This window comes from Gorilla gorilla, chromosome X, assembly GCF_029281585.2.
Source record: "Gorilla gorilla gorilla isolate KB3781 chromosome X, NHGRI_mGorGor1-v2.1_pri, whole genome shotgun sequence".
Lineage (NCBI taxonomy): Eukaryota > Metazoa > Chordata > Mammalia > Primates > Hominidae > Gorilla > Gorilla gorilla.
In genome coordinates, this window is record NC_073247.2 from 78360004 (window position 1) to 78379840 (window position 19837).

Sequence of the window (19837 nt, forward strand, 5' to 3'; positions counted from 1 at the left end):
AAGAAACAATTCTAGTTGTGAAAGCATATTAATTGTATGCTAGTTGTAGCAGAAGCTGGCTGGTTGTTCACTTAACCTATTCTTTATTTCTCCTGGGAACACCATTAGCCAAAATTCCTTAACCCCACTGCAATGAAGTGGGGGCATGTGCATCATTTCTAGCCAATGAAATATGGATACTAATACTGTTTGCCATTCCCAGGCTTGACTCAAAAACATGCCCTGTGTGATGCTTAAATTTTCTTCATACATTCATTTTCCAGTGCATGCTCACACCCCTGGAAACCTTGGAATAAATATATTAAGAATGATAGCGGAAGCCAGATAAAATGGAGGAGTAGGCAGCTTCAAGCTGTTATGCCCCCACAGAAACATAGAAAAACAAGCAGGAACTGTCATAATCAATGTTGTCAGAACTCTGGAAAACATTCAAAGGCTTACATCAACCATGTAAATGTTAAATCAAGAAAAAGGTCACTTGAAAATAATAGGAAAGTTTTCTGCTATTTTTACTTGTACTTGTTACATCCCTCACCCCAGAGCAGTGGCAGTCCTAAAGTAGTGGAAGTCTTAAAGTAGCCTCGGCCTGTATTCCTAGTGTGAGACCTCAGTACCTGATTCCAGAGTGAGCTAAGCAAAACTTATTGACAAATTACTGTGTATGTCTTTCCTAACCTATTTGAGGGCTATTTGAAGGACTGGTACAAGGTATTTATGTATGTTCCACTCGACTGAGAATGCAGATTGGAAAAGTGATGGGCACTGTTTCAAAATGCTGCAAGGCAAACTAACAAACCACAATACCTAGGGCAATGATTATGGATTAAGACATAAAACAGACTGTCTGAATCTGGGAGCAAAAGCTGGGGGAGGTTCCTTTAGAAATCAGTACATTCAAAAGTATCCACATGGAGGAATTTAGAAAGGTGTGTGCATAGAAGACACATGCTCAGAAAATACTAGTGGAGACCTAAAGCTTACATGTCAAGCTGATCCCTAAGCTAAGTGCACATCTGGCTAACTGTTTAAGTAGTTCCCCAGCACAGAGCCAATCTAAAAATGTGAGAGTAATGTGTGACTATTTTTTCTTTTGGTTGTTGTTGTCATTTTTTAACTTTTAGCATTCAATGAAATTGCTGTCCAAACATTAGCTGAACATGAGCTAAATTAACATAGGTTTCAATGGCGATACATGACAAAAAATAGTCTCTACAAAAATAGTTTGGAAAAACACCTAAACAAATGGAGTGCTAGCCTAGGCAACATGGCAAAGCCTTGTTGCCAAAAATACAAAAATTAGTTGGGAATGGTGGCATGTACCTGTGGTTCCAGCTACTCAGGTGGCTGAGATGGGAGGATCGCTAGAGCCCGGGAAGTGGAGGCTGAAGTCAGCAATAACCATGACACTACACTCCAGTTGGGGTGACAGAGCAATACCCAGTCCCAAACAAAATAATAATAATAACAATAGTGATAATAATAACAACAACAGATGGACTACTATAGCCTTAAACAACACAAATCTAGAAAACAAACAAACAAAACCAAAACCAAAAATAAAACAGGAAGAGGGGAAATCTGACTACCAGAGTTACTTCATTACAATACAAAACTGCCCAGTTTTTAACAACAAAAAAATAAATCACACAGTGTAAAAAGAAACAGGCAAGTGTGGCCCATTCAAAGGAACAAGAAAAAGAAAGAATTGAGACTATTCTTGAGGAAGCCCAGACATTGCACTTAGTAGACAAAGACTAAAAGAACTGTCTTAAATTTGCTCAAAGACACACATGGACAAAGAACTAAAAGAAATCATGAAACAAATGTATAAACAAAGTGAGAATATTGGTTAAGAAAAATTGTAAAATGGAACCAAACATGAATACTGGAGCTAAAAAGTAAGATAAATGAAATGAAAACTTCACTAGAGAATTTGAGTAGGTAAAAGAAAGAATGAGCAAACCTGATTGTAGGACAATTTAAATTATCAAGTCTGAGGAGAAGAAAGTAAACAGAACATAAGGAACTTGTGGAACATCACGCAGGTGACCAATATATGCATTATGGGATTCACAGAAAAAATAGGGAGATGGGGGACGAGAATGAATATTTGAAGAAATAATGGCTTAAAACTTCTCAAATTTGATGAAAGACATAAATTAACCCATCCAAGATGCTCAAGAAACTCCAAGCAGAGTAAACATAAAGAGACCTATGCTGAGATACACTATCAACAAAATGTTTATAGCTGAAAACAAAGAGCAAATATTGAAAATCAAGAGTGAAATTACTTGTCAAGTAAAGGTATTCTCGATAAGATTCAAAGTATATTTCTCATCACAAAGTGCAGAGACTTAAAGTCAGTGAGATGACATATAAGTGCCTAAACAAATAAACTGTTAACCAAGAACTCTATATACAGAAAAAAGTTCTTCAAAAATAAAGGAATAATTAAAACATCCCTAGACAAACAACAGCTGATTGATATCACTAGACCTGACTACAAGAAGAGAGTCCTTCAGGCTGAAATGAACAGACAATGGAGAGTAACCCAAAGCCATGCAAAGAGTAAATATCTCTGGTAAAGGTGACTGCATGAAAAAATATGATTCCACTTACATGAAATATCTAGAATAGGAAAATTCGTAGAGACAGAGAGTAGAGGCTATCAGGCACTTTGGGGAGGGGGAAATTGGGAGTTATTGCTTAAGGCATACAGAGACTGTATTTGGGGTAATAAAAAGTCTTAGAAATAAAGGGGTGACGGTTGCATAACATTGTGAATGTGATTAATGCTGCTGAATTATACACTTACAATGGCTAATACAGCAAATTTGAGATTATATATTTTACCACAATCTTAAAAATCATAATGCAGTATACCAAAAACCATGAATTGTAAACCTAAATGGGTGAATTGACTGGTATGTGAACTGTATTTTAATAAGGCTGCTTAAAAAACACAGAGCTCCCATAAGCCTGGCTTCCTGAATGGCTGAGAAGAATCTTCCTACTCCCCAACATGGATTGGAGTCACATTCAGGAATAAACCCTTAACCTCTTATGTCACCAAACTTTAGTATTTGTTACAGCAGTTAATATTACCTGAACTAACATTTAAGTTATACTTTCCCAGGAGTTGGAAAAAGTGAGCATCAGGCAGGCTCGAAATACTCCTTCCATTCTGCCCCTGTGTTTGCCCACTCAGGCTTTACTCAATGCCTTGCAGCCTCACTCACAATGATCCCATCTACCAGTGGGATCTGACATGGGCAGTAGTCATTTTACTCATGCTCTAAGTTTCTTGAAAAGTTAAAGGGTTTCTTGGAATCTCTGCTACCTTATGTGCACCACTGGAATGGTGATAGCTTCCATATCTGCTTAAAACAGTGAGCTGGGGGTCAAATTATTAGGAAATATAATGTAGTGATGAAAATCCCTGATCCAAGGTAATGAAGACCTATCTTTAACTCCCACTTTTACTACTGACCAGCAATGTGACCTTGGGCAAGTCATTGGGCCTGAATTTTCTTGTCAATCCAATTGGAAATAATGCTATCCAACTTATAGATTTGTTAAGATTACATGAGCTGACCAAATGAACAAAAGGAATATCCCAAAGCAATGGAGAATAGCTGGCTTTTTAAATAGGTTATGTTGGATAACCGAATGACAATGTGAAAAATGATAAAATTTGATACATTCCTCACACTATACACCAAAATAGATCAGAAATTTATAGATAAAAATTAAAACCAAAAAGTACCAAAACAAAATATAAATAAATTCCTCTTTAATCTGGGAGTGGAGAAATTTTCTCTAACTGCAACACAAAGTCCAGAAGCAGTAAAGGAAAGATAGATCTAATTACATAAAAATTTTAAAAAGTTTCAGGGTAAAAGATTCATAAGCAAAATTAGAAGACAAATAACGAACTAGTAAAAAGATGTACACCATATCACAGACTAAAGATTTATATTCCTAAAATACAGAACTAGTATAAATTAACAACCACCTTATGAGAAACTAAACGTATATTCACAGAAAAAGAAACACAAACAGCTCTTATTTAGATAAAGGATGTCTCTTAACCAGATACACAAACACACACACACACACACACACACACACACACACAGATACATATATAGCTCTCTGTGTGGGTTGTGTGTAGTGCTTGTCACCATGCCTAGAACATAGTAATCCTTCAATGAACAGATGAACATTAGGTATTGTTCTTCTGGAAAGCAAGTTTTTATTCTATCTATAGCCCTGGAATCAGAAGATATGTGCCTGACTCCTCACTTACTCACTTGCTAGAGAAGGGAATGACAAAAGCAAGCTAGCATTTATTGAAAGTTAACCAATAAGTTGATTGATTGATTGATTGATTAATTGGTTAGCACTCCCTTTTATTTTATTGGTTAACTCAGAAAACATTTTTGAAGCAACTACAATGCATGAGGATGCTATTCTGAATATTGTGACTACATAATTGAATCAATCAGACAAAAATCCACACACTCATGAATTTATATACTTGTTTATTCATCATAAAACCTTATAAGGGTGCATTATAATCCATGTTTCACAAATAAGCAAAATTGAGGCACAAATTGTTGGCCTGAGAAGCCTCTTCCCCATGGGCCTGTGATTCCCCACACACAACTAGAGACAATAGGCTGCAGGGGGCACTTGAGATTCCACCATAAGCAACCAGCTCAAATGCTTCTTTGTCCTGTGGGTCTGAGATTATTTTCCCCCACATAGGAACAGGTGGCTGGGGTATACTGGCAAGTGGTATCCTACTAATAACAAGTGGTCGAGCATGGGAAATGTTCTTTGACTCTACAACTCAGACACTTCTTTATGCCGACCTAAATGGACCAAGTGACCTGGCCCAAGAAATCGTCTATACCTGAGGCAGCACAAGATAAACCCCGCAGACCAAAAATCACACTACAAAGGTTCTGGAAATTAAATAGCCTTTAGAACTGCAGCTCACAAACGTAGGCCAAAACCTGTATGCTAAACATAAACAGATGACTGCCTGCTAAAGTAAAAGTTTAAATAGGACCCTGAGTCTCCTGACATAATTGACAAAATGTCCAGAACACAACGAAAAACCACCCATGATAATAAGAATAAGGAAAATCACAACATGAATGAGAAAAGTCAATTAACTGACAGCAACTCTTAGATAAAGCAGATGTTGGAATGATTGAACAAGGATTCTAAAGCACCCATAATAAAAATGTTTTAAAAAACAATTTAAAATTCTCTTAAAAATAGAAAATCTCATCAAAGAAACAGAAGTTTTTTTTTCAATAAACAGATGGTAATTATTAAAAATAAAATGACAGAAATTTTAAAAATTCACTGGATGGGCTTAGTAGTAGAGAAGAGACAGATGATAGAATCAGTGAACTTGAGGACAGAACAACAGAATTTATGCAATATGAACAACAGGGAGAAAACGACAAAATAAAATGAACAAAGCCTCAAGAACCTATGAGACTATAACAAAATATAGAAAAATCATATTGTCAGAATCTTATGAAAAGAAAATTTTTTAAATGTTTATCTAAAAATATTTTCAAACAAATTGGGAGAAAACTTCACAAATTTGGTAAAAGACCTACAAGTTAAAGAGGATGAACAGATCCCAAACCGAAAAAATCCAAAGTAATGCACACCAATACACATCATAATAAAACTTCTGAAAACTAAAAAAAAAATATTGAAAATAGCCAAGAAGAAATGGCATTACCTATAGAAAAACACCCATTCAAATGATATGACAGTGGGTTTCTGTCAGAAGCCATGGAGGCCAAGAAGGAAGTGTTACATTTTTCAAGTACTGAAATAAAAAAACTGTCAACTGCAAATTTATATCCAGTGAAAGTATCCCCAGAAATGAAGGGACATAAAAACATTCTCAGGCAAAGGAAAACTAACAGAATGAGTTGCTAGTAGGCCTACCCTTAAATAATTCTAAAGAGAGTTCATAAAACACAAATGAAATGATTTAAGAAAGAGTGGAAGTGATAAAAGAAGAAATCTTGGAGCATCAGGAAGGAAGGAACACTGGGAAAGAAAAAAATATGGTTGTATAAAATGTACTGTCTTTCTCTTCATACATTTTATAAATCATAGTTGATGACTAAAACAAATTTAACAAAAATTATATCTGATATTCGTGACAATGATATTTAAAAGTGGGGAAAGTAAAGGAATCTAAATGGAACAGATATTTCAGTACTTCACTTGAAATGGCAAAATGTTGATACCAGCTGACACTGAAAAAGTAACGTGTTAGTTTTTCATGTAATACTCAGAACCACCTCTAAAAAAATGATACAAAGAGATACACTCAAAAACACTACAAATAAATCATGATGGAATCCTAAATAAAATGTTCATGGAACCCACAGGAAGGCAAGAAAAGACAAATAGAGGGACAAAAAAAAAAACAGAAAGCAAACACAAAAAGAATAAAATGTTAGTTTTAAATTCTAAAATATCAAAGATTATTTAAACATAAATGTTCTAAGTAAGCCAATTAAAAGACAGGGATTGGCACAGTGAAATAAAACCAAAGACTATGAAATTGTACTCAATAAAAATTAAATAAATGAATCATTTTTAATAAATTAAGGAGCAAATTATCATTAAAAATTTATTGAGAATTCTCCTTCATAATTAGGAGGCAAAGGAAGTTCTTTCAAATCATTAAGGTGCAAAAATTCTTTTGCTATTAACCACTTTTATAGCCAGAAAACATTGATATTCTTGATTTTGCCATGGTAGCGCAATGCTGATCCAAAATTTTGATGCTGATAGTGTTACAATAATAATTATTTGTTTTAGTTAAAATACTAACTTATACAACATAAAAGGGTATTTACCTTAAAACTATAATCAAGAATGGTTTATACTGGGAATGCAAGATATTTAAATTTTAGGAATTTATTAATACATGTCATCAAATTAATACATCAAAGGGAAAATATATTTACAAATCAATAAATGATACTAAAATGAAACAAAATTTAAAAGCATGTCTGGTTTTTAAATACAAATATACTTACATTTTAAACGGTTTTTAAAATACTCTGTTATCTACTATATGTCTGTCTACTTAGGTTCCTTATGTGAGTAGACAAAGAACAATAGATAATGAATAGAAAGAATAGAAAGAGAAACAATCAGAAACAGATCACAAAATTGGAAAGGCAAATGGGCAAATAAACACAGTAAAGTTGGTACATTTCCCCTATCAAATAGAAAAAAAGTAAAACCAAAATTCTCATAAAGTCCTCATAAATTAGTAATTACTGTTAAAAGGAAGGCATAAAATTAATAGATCATGAAAATATCTATTATTCATTTGCGTTTAGGCTTCTGGGACATGGGAATTTGTTGTGGGAAGTCAGGGACCCTGAACAGAGGGCCACAACAGGAATTCTATGCACTGTTGAAAATAAATGTAATGGTAATAGAAATTAGTATAAACAAAATTCAGAAGTGTTATCTGCTGATATATTTCAAGAGTCTTAAAATCGTACGCATTATTTAGCTTGGCAATTATACATCAAGAAAAATGTCCTGAGGAAATGGTGTTAATTTTCTGCAATGATTTATTTACAGTGATGTTTATAATTCATGAGTAAAATTTAAAAGTAAATAAAAGTTACTTTAAAAAAGGCTATCAGATGCTTCTAGCTGCTTATTCAAACAATTGCCCCTCTTCTTCCTTACTATAAAAACACTGATTTCTTTCTAGGTGGCATGAAGACTAGCCTCCAGAACGGATTCTTGATTGGTCTTAATCACACAATCCCATTCTCATTGGCCAGATACTTATTTCCCAGTCTCTATTCCAGCTAAAGATAGCTACATCACCCAGTTCTGGACCATAAGATATAAGGAAAAATCTGTTGGACAGCTTCTGGGAAAAGACTTCTTCCCTATAAAAGGCAAGCTATTTTGACCTTGTCCCTGATTCCTGACTTTGACTATTGTATGGAGATATGATGCTTTGAGTTTTGCAATCTTGAGGCCACAATGAGAACAAAACAGCAAGATGTCCAATATGAAGGATGAAAAGAGGCTGAGTCCTTGATAACATTGCTGATCTGCCCAACAAGCAAAAAGGCTGCCTGTCTCCAGACTTCATTACATAAATAAAAATACTTATGGTTCATGTCATGGTTAAATTTTATGTTACTTTCAACTTACTACATCCTAATTGATTCTGAGGTGAAATAATTTGCCCAGAGCAAAGATGGTACTCATGCCCATGTGTATCTGGCTCTAAAGCTTATATGTATTACACATATATAAGCTTTAATATCTATTTTAATGTCCAGCATGACCTAACCTCTGGCGATCTTTCCTTGGTACTGGGATCCTTTATCAACCATGTGGGTACCCCACTGTGGGACATAATGCCATGTGTAAAAACTTAGAATTAGTGCTTGTATCTCTTGATATCCCTGCGCCTTATTCTCTTCATTTTTTAAAATACAAAGGTAGGAATAAAGTGGGCTAGATAATTACTATGTTGTTTTCCAGCCACAGATTCCTTAACTTTCCAACCCAAAACCCTCCAAAGAGCTCCTAATGCACTTAGAGAAAAATGAAAATTTCTCATAGACCTCAAGCTGCTATCTGGTCTGGTCTATACTTCTCTCTCTGACCTCTTTGTGTACTACCCTCCCTCTCATTCACCATACACCCATTGCACTACCTTCCTCCTTTTCCTTCAAAATGCCTAGTTCATTTTCACCTTGGGACTCTGCACTAGTATCCTCTCCCCAGAGGCTGTCTCCTTAGGGAGACCTTTCCTTGTTTCATAATCTGAAGTAGCCACCCAGTCACCCTAATTTGATTCTTCTCATATCTTCATATCCAGATTCTTCATTTATCTCTGTATGTGTCTCAATTATTATTTTTTCACTAATAATAGAAGGTAAGGTCCATGAAGGCAAATATTTTTGTTTGTTCTGCCATATCCATGGTGTCTACAACCATGCCTGCCACTCTGCAAGTGTTCGATAAGCAACTGCTGAATAAACAAAAATTGCATAAAATAGGGTGTGAATATGCAGAAACCATCTGCTAGCTGCTTGCTTCTGGCCTCTGTAGCCCCAGCTGCAGCCAAAATTTAATACCACCCCCAAGTTCAGGGACCTACAAGGGACCTGAGGAAAGAACAATTAAGCAGATCCAGGCTTGAAACAAGTAAGTTACATAAAGTCTCTGCCTTGCTGGTCATTTTATTCTGATCTTTATCTTTAATTGGGATTTTAGACCCTCCGTGGTTCCCTATCCCTATATTCTCCATTGCACAGCTTCCTCAGTAGCGCAGACCCTCTAGAACAGAGGCCTTCTTGGCTCTTCTCTCTTTCTCATTCCTAAGACCTGATATCTGGCTCTTGAACACCATGTGGTTGGGCCTTGCTTTAGCTGACAGATTACCCTAATGCTGAACAGTCCTCATGGGTCTCTGCATTACACATCTATTCTTGAAATACTCTGTTATCTCATGGAAACTTCCCTTGACCTTGATCCTGCTAGGCTGACTTCATGCTGGAAACATGACTGCTATTGCATACTCTGTGGATCCCAGGTTTTACCCGCTGAACTGGATCAGTCATAAGTAGGGCTGACTCCCCTAATCTTGGCCTCTTTCAGTTGCCGGGCTGGTTCCTAAGATGCAACAGAAATAAGTGTACTGAATAGGAGAACTTACCTTGGATAGCTCCTGTCCAGGACCACACCGTTGGCAGGTGACACACCGTCCCCATTGGTCCCAGTACTCATTTTCTTGGCAATCCATGGTGGGAAGGCTGTGGGTAGAGAACACAAGAACTAGCAAGCTAGTGGGAAGGGACTATAAGTAGTGGCTTCCATGCCACTTGGCTTCTGGGTCCCCTTAATCTATTCTCTAGATCTGAGATAGTGGGGACGAGGAAGCCAACACAAAAGAGTTAATGCTTATGTAGCTCTGACCATGTGCCATGAGTTCTTGTAAATGCTTTGCATGTAGTAACTCATTCCATTCTCAAGACAATCATGTTAAGAATTATTGTTAGCAACATTTTACAGATGAAGAAACTGAGGCAAAGAGACCAAGCAATTTGCTCAAATTCACAGTCAGTGGCTATACCAGGAGCTGAATTTGCAAAGAGAGTAATAAGACAAGGAGTTGGCTTCTGCCCAGGGGGTAAAGAATAATCACAATCCCTCATGTGTGAACAGATCATAACAATTTAGAAAGTACTTTCACATCTATTATTATTTGATCTACACAACATCCATGTGAGGTAAGCAGTATAGGGATTGTCATCTTTATTTTATAACTGAAAAAGCTGAAACATGGTTTCTCTTTGCCAACAGTGGCCTCAGTACCTCTGAGGACCAATAGCTGCCATAGCTTCTGTCTTAGGCAGAATGGGAGGGGAGAATAACCCAGCATGTAGACATATTTTGGTGCACAAAGGTGCACAGATAGGGAAACATTACTCAGATAATAGTTCTTGGAATACAGATGCATATAGCAGTAGAGCTAGCATTGAACTGAGATTAGGAGATATGGATTCTAATCCTGGCTATAGGATAGCAAATAATCCTGTTGCTCAGGACGAAGAGGTTTCCCAGTACATGGAACTTTCAGTGCTAAACCTGGAACAGTTCTGGGCAAAGTGGGATGGCTGTTCACCAAGCCTGGCTCTTACCCTTTCAATCTACAATCTGGGATGGATCACTTTATCTTTTCTGGCCTCAGTTACTTAATCTAAGCAAAAGGGATAGAACGTTCTTCACCTATTGTATATAGCTCTTGGGAGGGTTAAAGGAGCTAAGGTCCATCAAACCATTCTAAAGAGCTATACAAAATAAGACAGAGTTAAGTATGCAGAAAGGTTGTCTTCTACAAAGAGGAATTTTAATGAAGGGGCTAAAGTAATTCATAAATGGGGCTTATCCTACTCAAAGAGAAAGGTAGCATGAGGTTCTTTACTTACTCATGACTTCATACTAGGGTGAATTTCAAGTGGTTTCTAAAAGTGCCAAAGTCCTAAATGTGTACTCTTAGTCAGAAGAGACGAGAGTGTACATGTGTACCTTGAGAGGCCACCACTCCTCCACTCAAAGTTCCCCAAAAGCGATAGGTTAAGTCATTCTAAATGGCATTCCATAAGTGCACCTTTTTTTCATCATCAACTGGGCCATTCTTTCCCATTCCTTCATTCAAAGGAAAGTGGGCTACAAGATCCATGTTTGCATAAGATAAACATACTGTCTTCTGTGCTGATTTGATTGCTGGCCCATGGTGTTGGCCTCAGTAGGCATGCTTCCCTCCCCTTGCTATGCACTCTTCTCCTTGAGAACAAAAAACTTCAGTATTCTCATAGCCTTCATGACCAGGAAGTTAAGCACCACAGTAACAGGGCCAGGAAACTGCTCTGGACAACTTTCTCATATCCCTTTTTGCCCACAAAACAGAAAAACATTGGCAGGAACCAAGAAGTAGCCCTCTTTTTGAGCTAAGTTCCCAACATAGGCGTTTAAAATCTCCATGACAACTGCTGCTGGCATTTGAGGGTCTGAGACATCCTATTTCATTTGGTTTCTAGAGCTCCACCAACCTAATAAACATCATGTGTCCTAAACCCCAACATGTCTCTCTAACCATGGCTTTGAAACCTCTGTCTAGGCAAGGCAGGCTTGGTGCCAAATTGAGCAGAGGGACTTTCTCTCCCCTCTTTTTTCCCTCCCTCCCTCCCTTCCTTCCTTCCTTCTTTCCTTCCTTCCTTTCCTCCTTTCTTTCTCTCTCTCTCTCCTTCCTTCCTTCCTTGACGGAGTTTTGCTCTTGTTGCAGGGCAATGGCACAGTCTTGGCTCACTGCAACCTCTGCCTCCTGGGTTCAAGCGATTTTCCTGCCTCAGCCTCCCGAGTAGCTGGGATTACAGGCGCATGCCACCATGCCCAGCAAATTTTTGTATTTTTAGTAGAGACAGGGTTTCATCATATTGGTCAGGCTGGTCTCGAACTCCTGACCTCAGGTGATCCACCCGCCTCAGCCTCCCAAAGTGCTGGGATTAAAGGCGTGAGGCACCGTGCCCAGCCTTCCCTCTTTTTTTCTCATACTATTTATTCAAAGTATACAAATTAAATTATCTTTCATTCGACGCTTAACAAATTGACTTTATTAAAGAGAACAAAATTATAGATTCTGGACTCTTTTGAAGAGGTCAGGGCGTATGTGTAAAACTACCTAATAAGGGTTAAATGTCATTACCTAGGGAGAAAGTCAGACCTTATATGAATTTTTCCCTGTAATCAACAGTTTCCTGTAGCATATGTAACCGCCTTTTAAAAGAAAAAATAAGAAAGAATAATTATGTTTTCAGAAAATTAGAGTTACTCTGAGGTATTCCATACTGCAGCTAGACACTCTTCCAAAGTATCACAAAGGATGTGGCTGAATCCTCTAAACTTCTGGCTAAGTTGGCAATATATACAGACCTATAAAGTTCCCAAGAGTAGAGACCACTGCATGCCCAGTGCCTAGCCCTGCACCTGGCACAGAGTGTGTACCTCAACAGTGCTTACTATTTGTTAGCTTATCAACATGATACATTCCCTGGACTATGATTAACTATGCATATGAATCTAGCAACATAGATCATTTCTCTTTAAGATAATGACTTTCCAAACAATAGTAGTAACCTCACATCAAAAAAAGAGCAAAGCTCTTAGTTAGGGACATGTAGACTTGAGTTTTAATTTTAATTCTGCATCCTCAAACAAATGGTTTTACCTTTGTCAGCATCAGTTTTTTCATCTGCAAAACGGAGGTTTAAATAATATACTGCACAGTAATTTAGAAAATTAAATGCAATAATACATATTAAGGGACCAAGTATAGGGCTTGATATATATGAGACGTTTGGTAATTAGCAGGTTCCCTTTCTTCTTTCCTCTTCAGAAGAGTGAGGTTTATAGTAAAAGGAATGCACATTTGTCATTTTTGGGATGTGTGGGGAAGAAAAAGGAAAGGCACCCAAGCTTCTTCATTGACCATTTCAGCTGGAGCATGAAGGCCATGTTTAAGATGGATGCCACTATAGCAGTTTCCTCCTCATTAATCGCAACCACCAGTGACCTGATGCTTAAGGAAAAGATTCTCCAAGATACCCTCAGTGCCTAAGCCACCTTGGCTAAAAGAAACATTGTTCTAAGTGTTTGCTGGATTTTTTTCATCAAGGCATTTCTGTATAAGATTAACTTGGTCGACAAACGTTTGGAAACTTTTCCGAGACAATTGCCTTTGAAATGGAAGTGAAAAAGAAATAAAATCAGATTTGCAAATAAGTGAGGATGTTATTATGGACTTTATGAAATAGCACATGATTTTCCACAGAACAGTCCCTCTCACCTCCACAACCTAAGGTTATGGCTGCTCAAGAACATTTTTTTCACCCCAACTGTGACATGGGGTTGTGTTCTCTTTACATTACTGAGGGTTGGGGAGAGGAAGGGAAGTGGCAGATGCCTCTTGTCTCAATCCCATGGAGTATAACACATGATGAGGTTCTGATTCTGCTAAAGCACATCACCCACTCAGTTGTACTGTTTGTCAGCTACACCCTGAAATACTTCCTCCAACTTCCCAACTTGCCCAGAGAATATCTGATCTGTGTAACTCAGAAGTTACACAGATGAGGTAATGTGGAAGTGCTCTAAAAATTCATGTGGGTAACATGCTGGGATTTTTTGTCTGTTTCTGATTGCAGTACAACATATACATAGTAAGGAGCATAAAGATTAAGTAAATTAATAAATTTTTACTGTGTACATGCCCATGTAAACACCACCCAGATAAATACACAGAACTTTTCTATTACCCCAGCAGGCTCCCTCACGCCCCTTCCCAGTCAATATCGACTCCTCCCCAGGTAATTACAGCACTGGCTTCTATCACTACAATTAGTTATACCTGTCCTTGAAATTCACATAAATTTGAATCATACAAGATGCGCTCTTCTGTTTCTGGTTTCTCTTGATAAATACAATGTCTGTGATAGTTATCCATTATGTTTTGTGTAGCAACATTTGTTAATTACTATTGTTGTGTAGTATCCTATTGTATGGATATACCACAATTTATATATTTTTCTTGGCAAACATTGGGCTGCTTTTAATTTGAGGCCATTATAAATTGAGTTGCTATACTATGGTCAATGGATTTTTTAAAGAGTGCCAAGAAAATTCAATGAGAAATCTTTTCAAAGAAGGGTGTTGGGGAAACTGGATATCCACATGCAAAAGAATCAAATCGGACCCCTACCTCATGTCATATACAAAATTAACTCACAATAGACTAAATCCCCAAATGTAAGAGTCAAAACTATAAAACTCTTATAAAAGTTTTCTTCTAAGAAAACATAATAATTCTATAATTAATGTTTTTCTTATAAGAAAATATAGGTGTAAATTTTTGTGACACTGGATTAGGAAGTAGTTTCTTAGATATAACAACAAAAGCACAAGCAACAAGAGAGAAAAACAGAACAATGACATGTCAACAAAATTTAAAAATTAAAAATGTTTGTGCTTCAAAGGACACCATCAAGAAAGTGAAAAGACAATCCACATAATAGGACACAAAAATTTTCATATCACATATCTGATAAGAGACTTGTATCTAAATACATAGAAAACTCTTGCAACTCAAAAATAAAGATAGATAATTTAAAAATGAGTAGAGAATTTGAATAGATATCACTCTAAGACTTACAAATGGCCCATAAACACATGAAAAGATGGTCGGTGTTATCAGCAACAAAGGGAATGCAAATGAAAACCACAATAAAACAGCACTTTATATCCACTACCAAAAAAAAAAAAAAATAGCCGGCCAGGCACGGTGGCTCAGGCCTGTAATCCCAGCACTTTGGGAGGCCGAGGCAGGTGGATCACCTGAGGTCAAGAGTTCAAGACTAGCCTGGCCAATATGGTGAAACCCCGAATCTACTAAAAATACAAAAATTAGCTGGGGATGGTGGCAGGCACCTGTAATCCCAGCTACTTGGGAGGCTGAGGCAGGAGAATTGCTTGTTGCAGTGAGCCAAGATCGTGCCATTGCACTCCAGCCTGGGGGAGAAGGATGTGGAGAAACTGGAACCCTTGTGTATTGCTGGTGAGAATACAAAATGATGCAGCCCCTTTGGAAATTAATTTTGCAGTTCCTCAAAATGTTAAACATCATGTTACGACATGACCCAGCAATTTCACTCCTAAGTGTAAATACCCAAAAGAATTGAAAACATGTGTTCATACAAAAACCTGTAAACAAATGTTCCTAGAAGCATTATTTATAATAGCCAAAAAGTGGGGAAAATCCACATGTTCATCAACTGATAAATGGTAAACAAAATGTGGTTTATCCATACAATGAAAATTATTCAGTCAGAGAAAAGAATGATGTGCTTAACACGTGCAATAACATGAATGAACGTTGAAAACATTATGCTAAATAAAAGAAGCTAGACACAAAAGGAAAAATGTTGTATGATTCTATTTACATGAAATGTCCAGAATAGGCAATCAATCATAAACTAGCTTTAGTGGATATCAGGGCCTGAGGAGAAAGGGAAATGGGAAGTGACTGCTGAATAGGTATGTTTCTTTCTAGGGTCATGAAAATGCCCTGGAATTAGACAGTGATGATGGTCGTGTGACTTTGTGAATATGCTAAAACCAGTGAATTATACACTTTAAAAAGGTAAATCTTATAGTATGTGAATTATATCTCATTTTAAAAGATGGTTCTTTAGCTTTATTTAATACTTTGAATTTATTATTCCAATAGGATATTGCTTAAGTTAGCCCCCCAAAAAATGTTAAAGCTGCTATGAATATTTTTACACAGGCCTCCAAATATAATTTGATTCATCCAACTTCTCACCCAAACTTATCCAAGTATGTGTTGTATATACCTTGATTGTGTTTACAAGGGCCAACAAGTGGCAATATGACTAGAATTATTCCCTTATTTTGCCTGTCTGTCATGTGGCTGCTCTTCCCACCCATCTCCCTGTCCTGATTCCTCAAAAAATAATGTAGACGATTAAGAACGCAAGCAGACAGGGAAGAGGAGAAACAATACAGCTGACATCAATAGTAATCCCCAAATTAGCTCATCATGCCCTGAATAATTGATGTTGGCCAAGTTTCTGCTGGATGTGAGGTACCCAGGCTGCTGGGGGTGCAGCTGCTCCTTGCTGCAGCTTGTGGCTGCTGCTCTTCTCAACTTGCACACATGCCTGTGGGGTGAAACATGCTGTCTCTATGTAGTATGGGTAGGCAGGAAAGAAGGACAAGTCTAAATTAAGAACTCAGTACTTCAGGATATTTGCTTTGCCTGGACAGTGCAGGAGGTGGGGGATTAAAAACGATGAAGAAGACAGCAGATGGTCTCCATGCCTTGCCCATTCCTCTACTGCGAGCCCATCTATCCACCCACATGCACAAGACAGAATCAAAGAAGTTGCTCAACGTAGCCTTGAGAACACTGCTTTCTTGAAAATCAAGCTTCTAAACTGTACAGTGCCATCATTTCCAGATGCCTGGCCTGTAATTCAAATGTTGCTTTACCTTTTGGTGTTGGCACTCAGCCTTTCCCTTTTCTGAACTGACCCAAGGCCACTTCTATCCAAGGTTTATCTTGTCTATAGCCTCCTTCCAAACTATCAAACATCATATCTTCCTTCTGCCCCACTATTTGTAAAGTTTGCATTTCCTGTTTTAGCTCAGCATAGTGAATGGTCCTAGTCCCAGCTCTGCCATCAGGAGAATATCCCTTCCCAATGCTGGAATCAAGTTCTCCATTCATACCACGAGGGAGTTGGTTTGGCTAATCTCTTAGACCAGTGGTTCTCAGTCTTGGTTGCACCTTGGGAGTGCCAAAAAATAGTGACACCTGGGTCCCTCCCCTAAGATTCTGTTGTAGTTAGTCAAAAATGTGGCATGAGCACGCAACATTTTACAGTTCACCAAGTGATTCTCATGTGCAGTCAATGTTGAAAATCACAGTTTTAAGGGCTCTTTTCTTTTAGTTCTGACCTTGTCTGTTTCACCTGAAAATAAAATGCAGTCAGAAAAAAAGGTTTTTCTGTATCTCTCCCCCATATTCAGAGAGAATCTGTTGAGGGAGAAACCCAAGGTCTATCCATTTTTTTCTAGGGAGAATAGAAAATAAAGATAAAGGGGATAAAACATGTTAGATCATGTCATTTCCAGCCTCAAAAGCCATTGATGGCTCCCTCTTTCACTCATAATATCACATAAGTCCTACATAGTTTTGGATATAACTTCAAAAATGAATGGGTATGTAAAAACATAAAATATACACAGTGATGTATGGCATATAATAAAGAGCTCATATTTAAAAAAATTAAGTTCTTATAATGGCCAATAGAGACCTTAGATGATATGCCTACCTCAATTTCCCCCATTATTTCTTGACCTCAAGTTCTACTACTCTTTTCCTTATTGTCTTCACTCCACCCATACTGGCCTCCTTGTTGAACTTCAAACTAACCAGAAATGCCTTCATCTTAAGGCCTTCACATCTGCTGTTCCCTCAAGCAGGAATGTTCTTCCCCAGATACCTGCATGGCTACTTCCCTCATCTTCTTCAGTTCTTTGTTCATATACAGTCTTCTTAGTCAGGCTTCCCTGACCACTCTCTCAAATTTTCACCTTCTTTCCAGAATTCCTATCCCCGTTTCCAGTTTTATTCTTTTCCATAGCACATATGACCTTATGACATATCATAAATCTTATGTACTTTATTGCTTTTTCTTCCCCAGTTAGAATGTAAATGCTATGAGGCCATGGTACATATTGTGTTTGCTACTTCATCATCAGTGCTTACAATAGTGCCTGGCACACAGTAGGCATTAAAGAAATATTTGTTGAATGATAAAATGGTGAAAATCTACAGAATACTGGGAATACTCTCCTGTCTGAGTAAAAGGTTTCATAGTTTATAAAGGATTTTACATCGATTAGCTCAACAGATCACCATCACATCCCTAGGAGGAAGCTAGGGATTGTTATCAAAAATTAATAAATTTGGGCAGGTGCAGTGGCTCCCGCCTGGAATACCAGCCCTTTCAGAGGCCTAGATGGGTAGATCACATGAGGTCAGGAGTTCAAGACCAGCCTGGCCAACATGATGAAACCTCAATTCTACTAAAAATACAAAATTGAGCTAGGTGTGGTTGCATGCACCTGTAATTCCATCTACTTGGGAGACTGAGGTACAAGAATTGCTTGAACCCAGGAGGCTGAGTTTGCTGTAAACCAAGATTGTGCCACTGCACTCCAGCCTGGGCAACAGAGCGAGACTCTGTCTCAAATAAATAAATGAATAAATACATTAAAGAAGAAGATCAAATGATGAGGAAGGAACAGACAGATCTGAGATCTTGCTCAAGATCTCAGTAAAGAAGTAGAGCTGGGGGATCATCATGGCAGACAGGAGGCAGGACTAGATTGCAGTTCCAACTCAGATGGACAGAGCAGTGTGAGGAGGTTTGCATCGTGCATTTTAGCTCCAAGACGACTGCAAGAACAAACCAGGGATCTCGAGAGGACATACAGACACTCTTAGGAAGTGGACTGCTCCTGCAGGACCCAGGAGACACTCCAAATACTTTGAGCACTCCAACAGCAGAAGTGGGAAAGGGAGATCCTCCATTCCTTAACACACACACACACTGGGGAAACACTTAACACACTGGGGAAACACACTGGGGAATGTCTAATTTGCAGGAGAAGTTTCTGACTTTACCTGGAGCTGAGACAATTTAGAGAGCTGAGCAAAATACAGGGGTAGAGGAAGCAGCGGGAAAAGCCCCGGGAGTTTGCTGGGTCCCCAAGCAGGCCTGGAACCACAGGGAACCTTCAGAAGGGTCGCCAGAGGCACAGGGGAAAATGCCACGGGGAAAAGGAAGTCTCCAGCTGAACTTTGTAACAATTTGAACCAGGAGAGAAGCATCCTGGCCAGAACTTGGGGTAGGGCATGAATCTGGTGTGGAGACTCTACAGGAGTGGGAAGAACCAAAGCTCTTTTCTTTCACAGCTGGGAGGTGGATAACCTGGGGCAGGTTCTCAAGCCCTACTCACCCATTGCCTGGAAACAGACTTGGGACTGTTATGGGAGCACAGTGGGAGTGAGACTGGCCCTTTGGATTTCATGGAGCTGGGTGAGGCCTGTGACTGCAGGCCTTTACCCACTTCCCTGACCACCTGCATGACTCAGCAGAAGCAGCCATAATCCTCCTAGGTACACAACTCCATGGATCTGGGAACCTCACCCCCACCCACACAGCAGCCACAGCAAGACCTGTCCAAGGAGAGTCTGAGCTCAGACATGCTTAGCCCTACCCCCACCTGATGGGCCTTCCCTACCCACCATGGTAGCTGAAGACAAAGGGCATATACTCTTGGGAGTGCTAGGGCCCCATGTACTACTGGTTCCTCTCCATACTACCAAAGCTGATGCTCTCTGAAAAGCACCACCTCCTGGCAGGAGGCCAACCACCACAAAAATAGAACATTAAACCACCAAAGCTAAGAACTGTCACAGAGACCATTTCATCCCTTGACACCTCCACTGGAACAGGTGCTGGTATCTACAGCTGATAGACCAATAGATGGTTCACATCACAGGACTCTGTGCAGACAACCCCCAGTACCAGCCCAAAGCCGGATAGACTTGGTGGGTGGCTAGACTCAGAAGAGATATAAAAATCAC

At 38.5% G+C, this 19837-nt stretch overlaps 1 protein-coding gene across 12 annotated transcripts in view; it reads right to left on the reverse strand.

Annotated features, from left to right (window-relative positions):
- Positions 1–19837, reverse strand: part of EDA2R (ectodysplasin A2 receptor) — a 44607-nt gene that overhangs the window by 11062 nt on the left and 13708 nt on the right. For 10 of the 12 annotated variants that reach the window (XM_063703222.1, XM_063703221.1, XM_063703220.1 and 7 more), the window contains one exon: positions 9758–9854. In XM_063703222.1, coding sequence (XP_063559292.1) covers positions 9758–9844 — 87 coding nt within the window. In that variant the 5' untranslated portion in view covers positions 9845–9854. Of the gene's footprint in view, positions 1–9757; positions 9855–19837 lie in introns of those variants that run through there. The other 2 variants (XM_019019009.3, XM_019019008.3) reach the window with 1 other exon arrangement.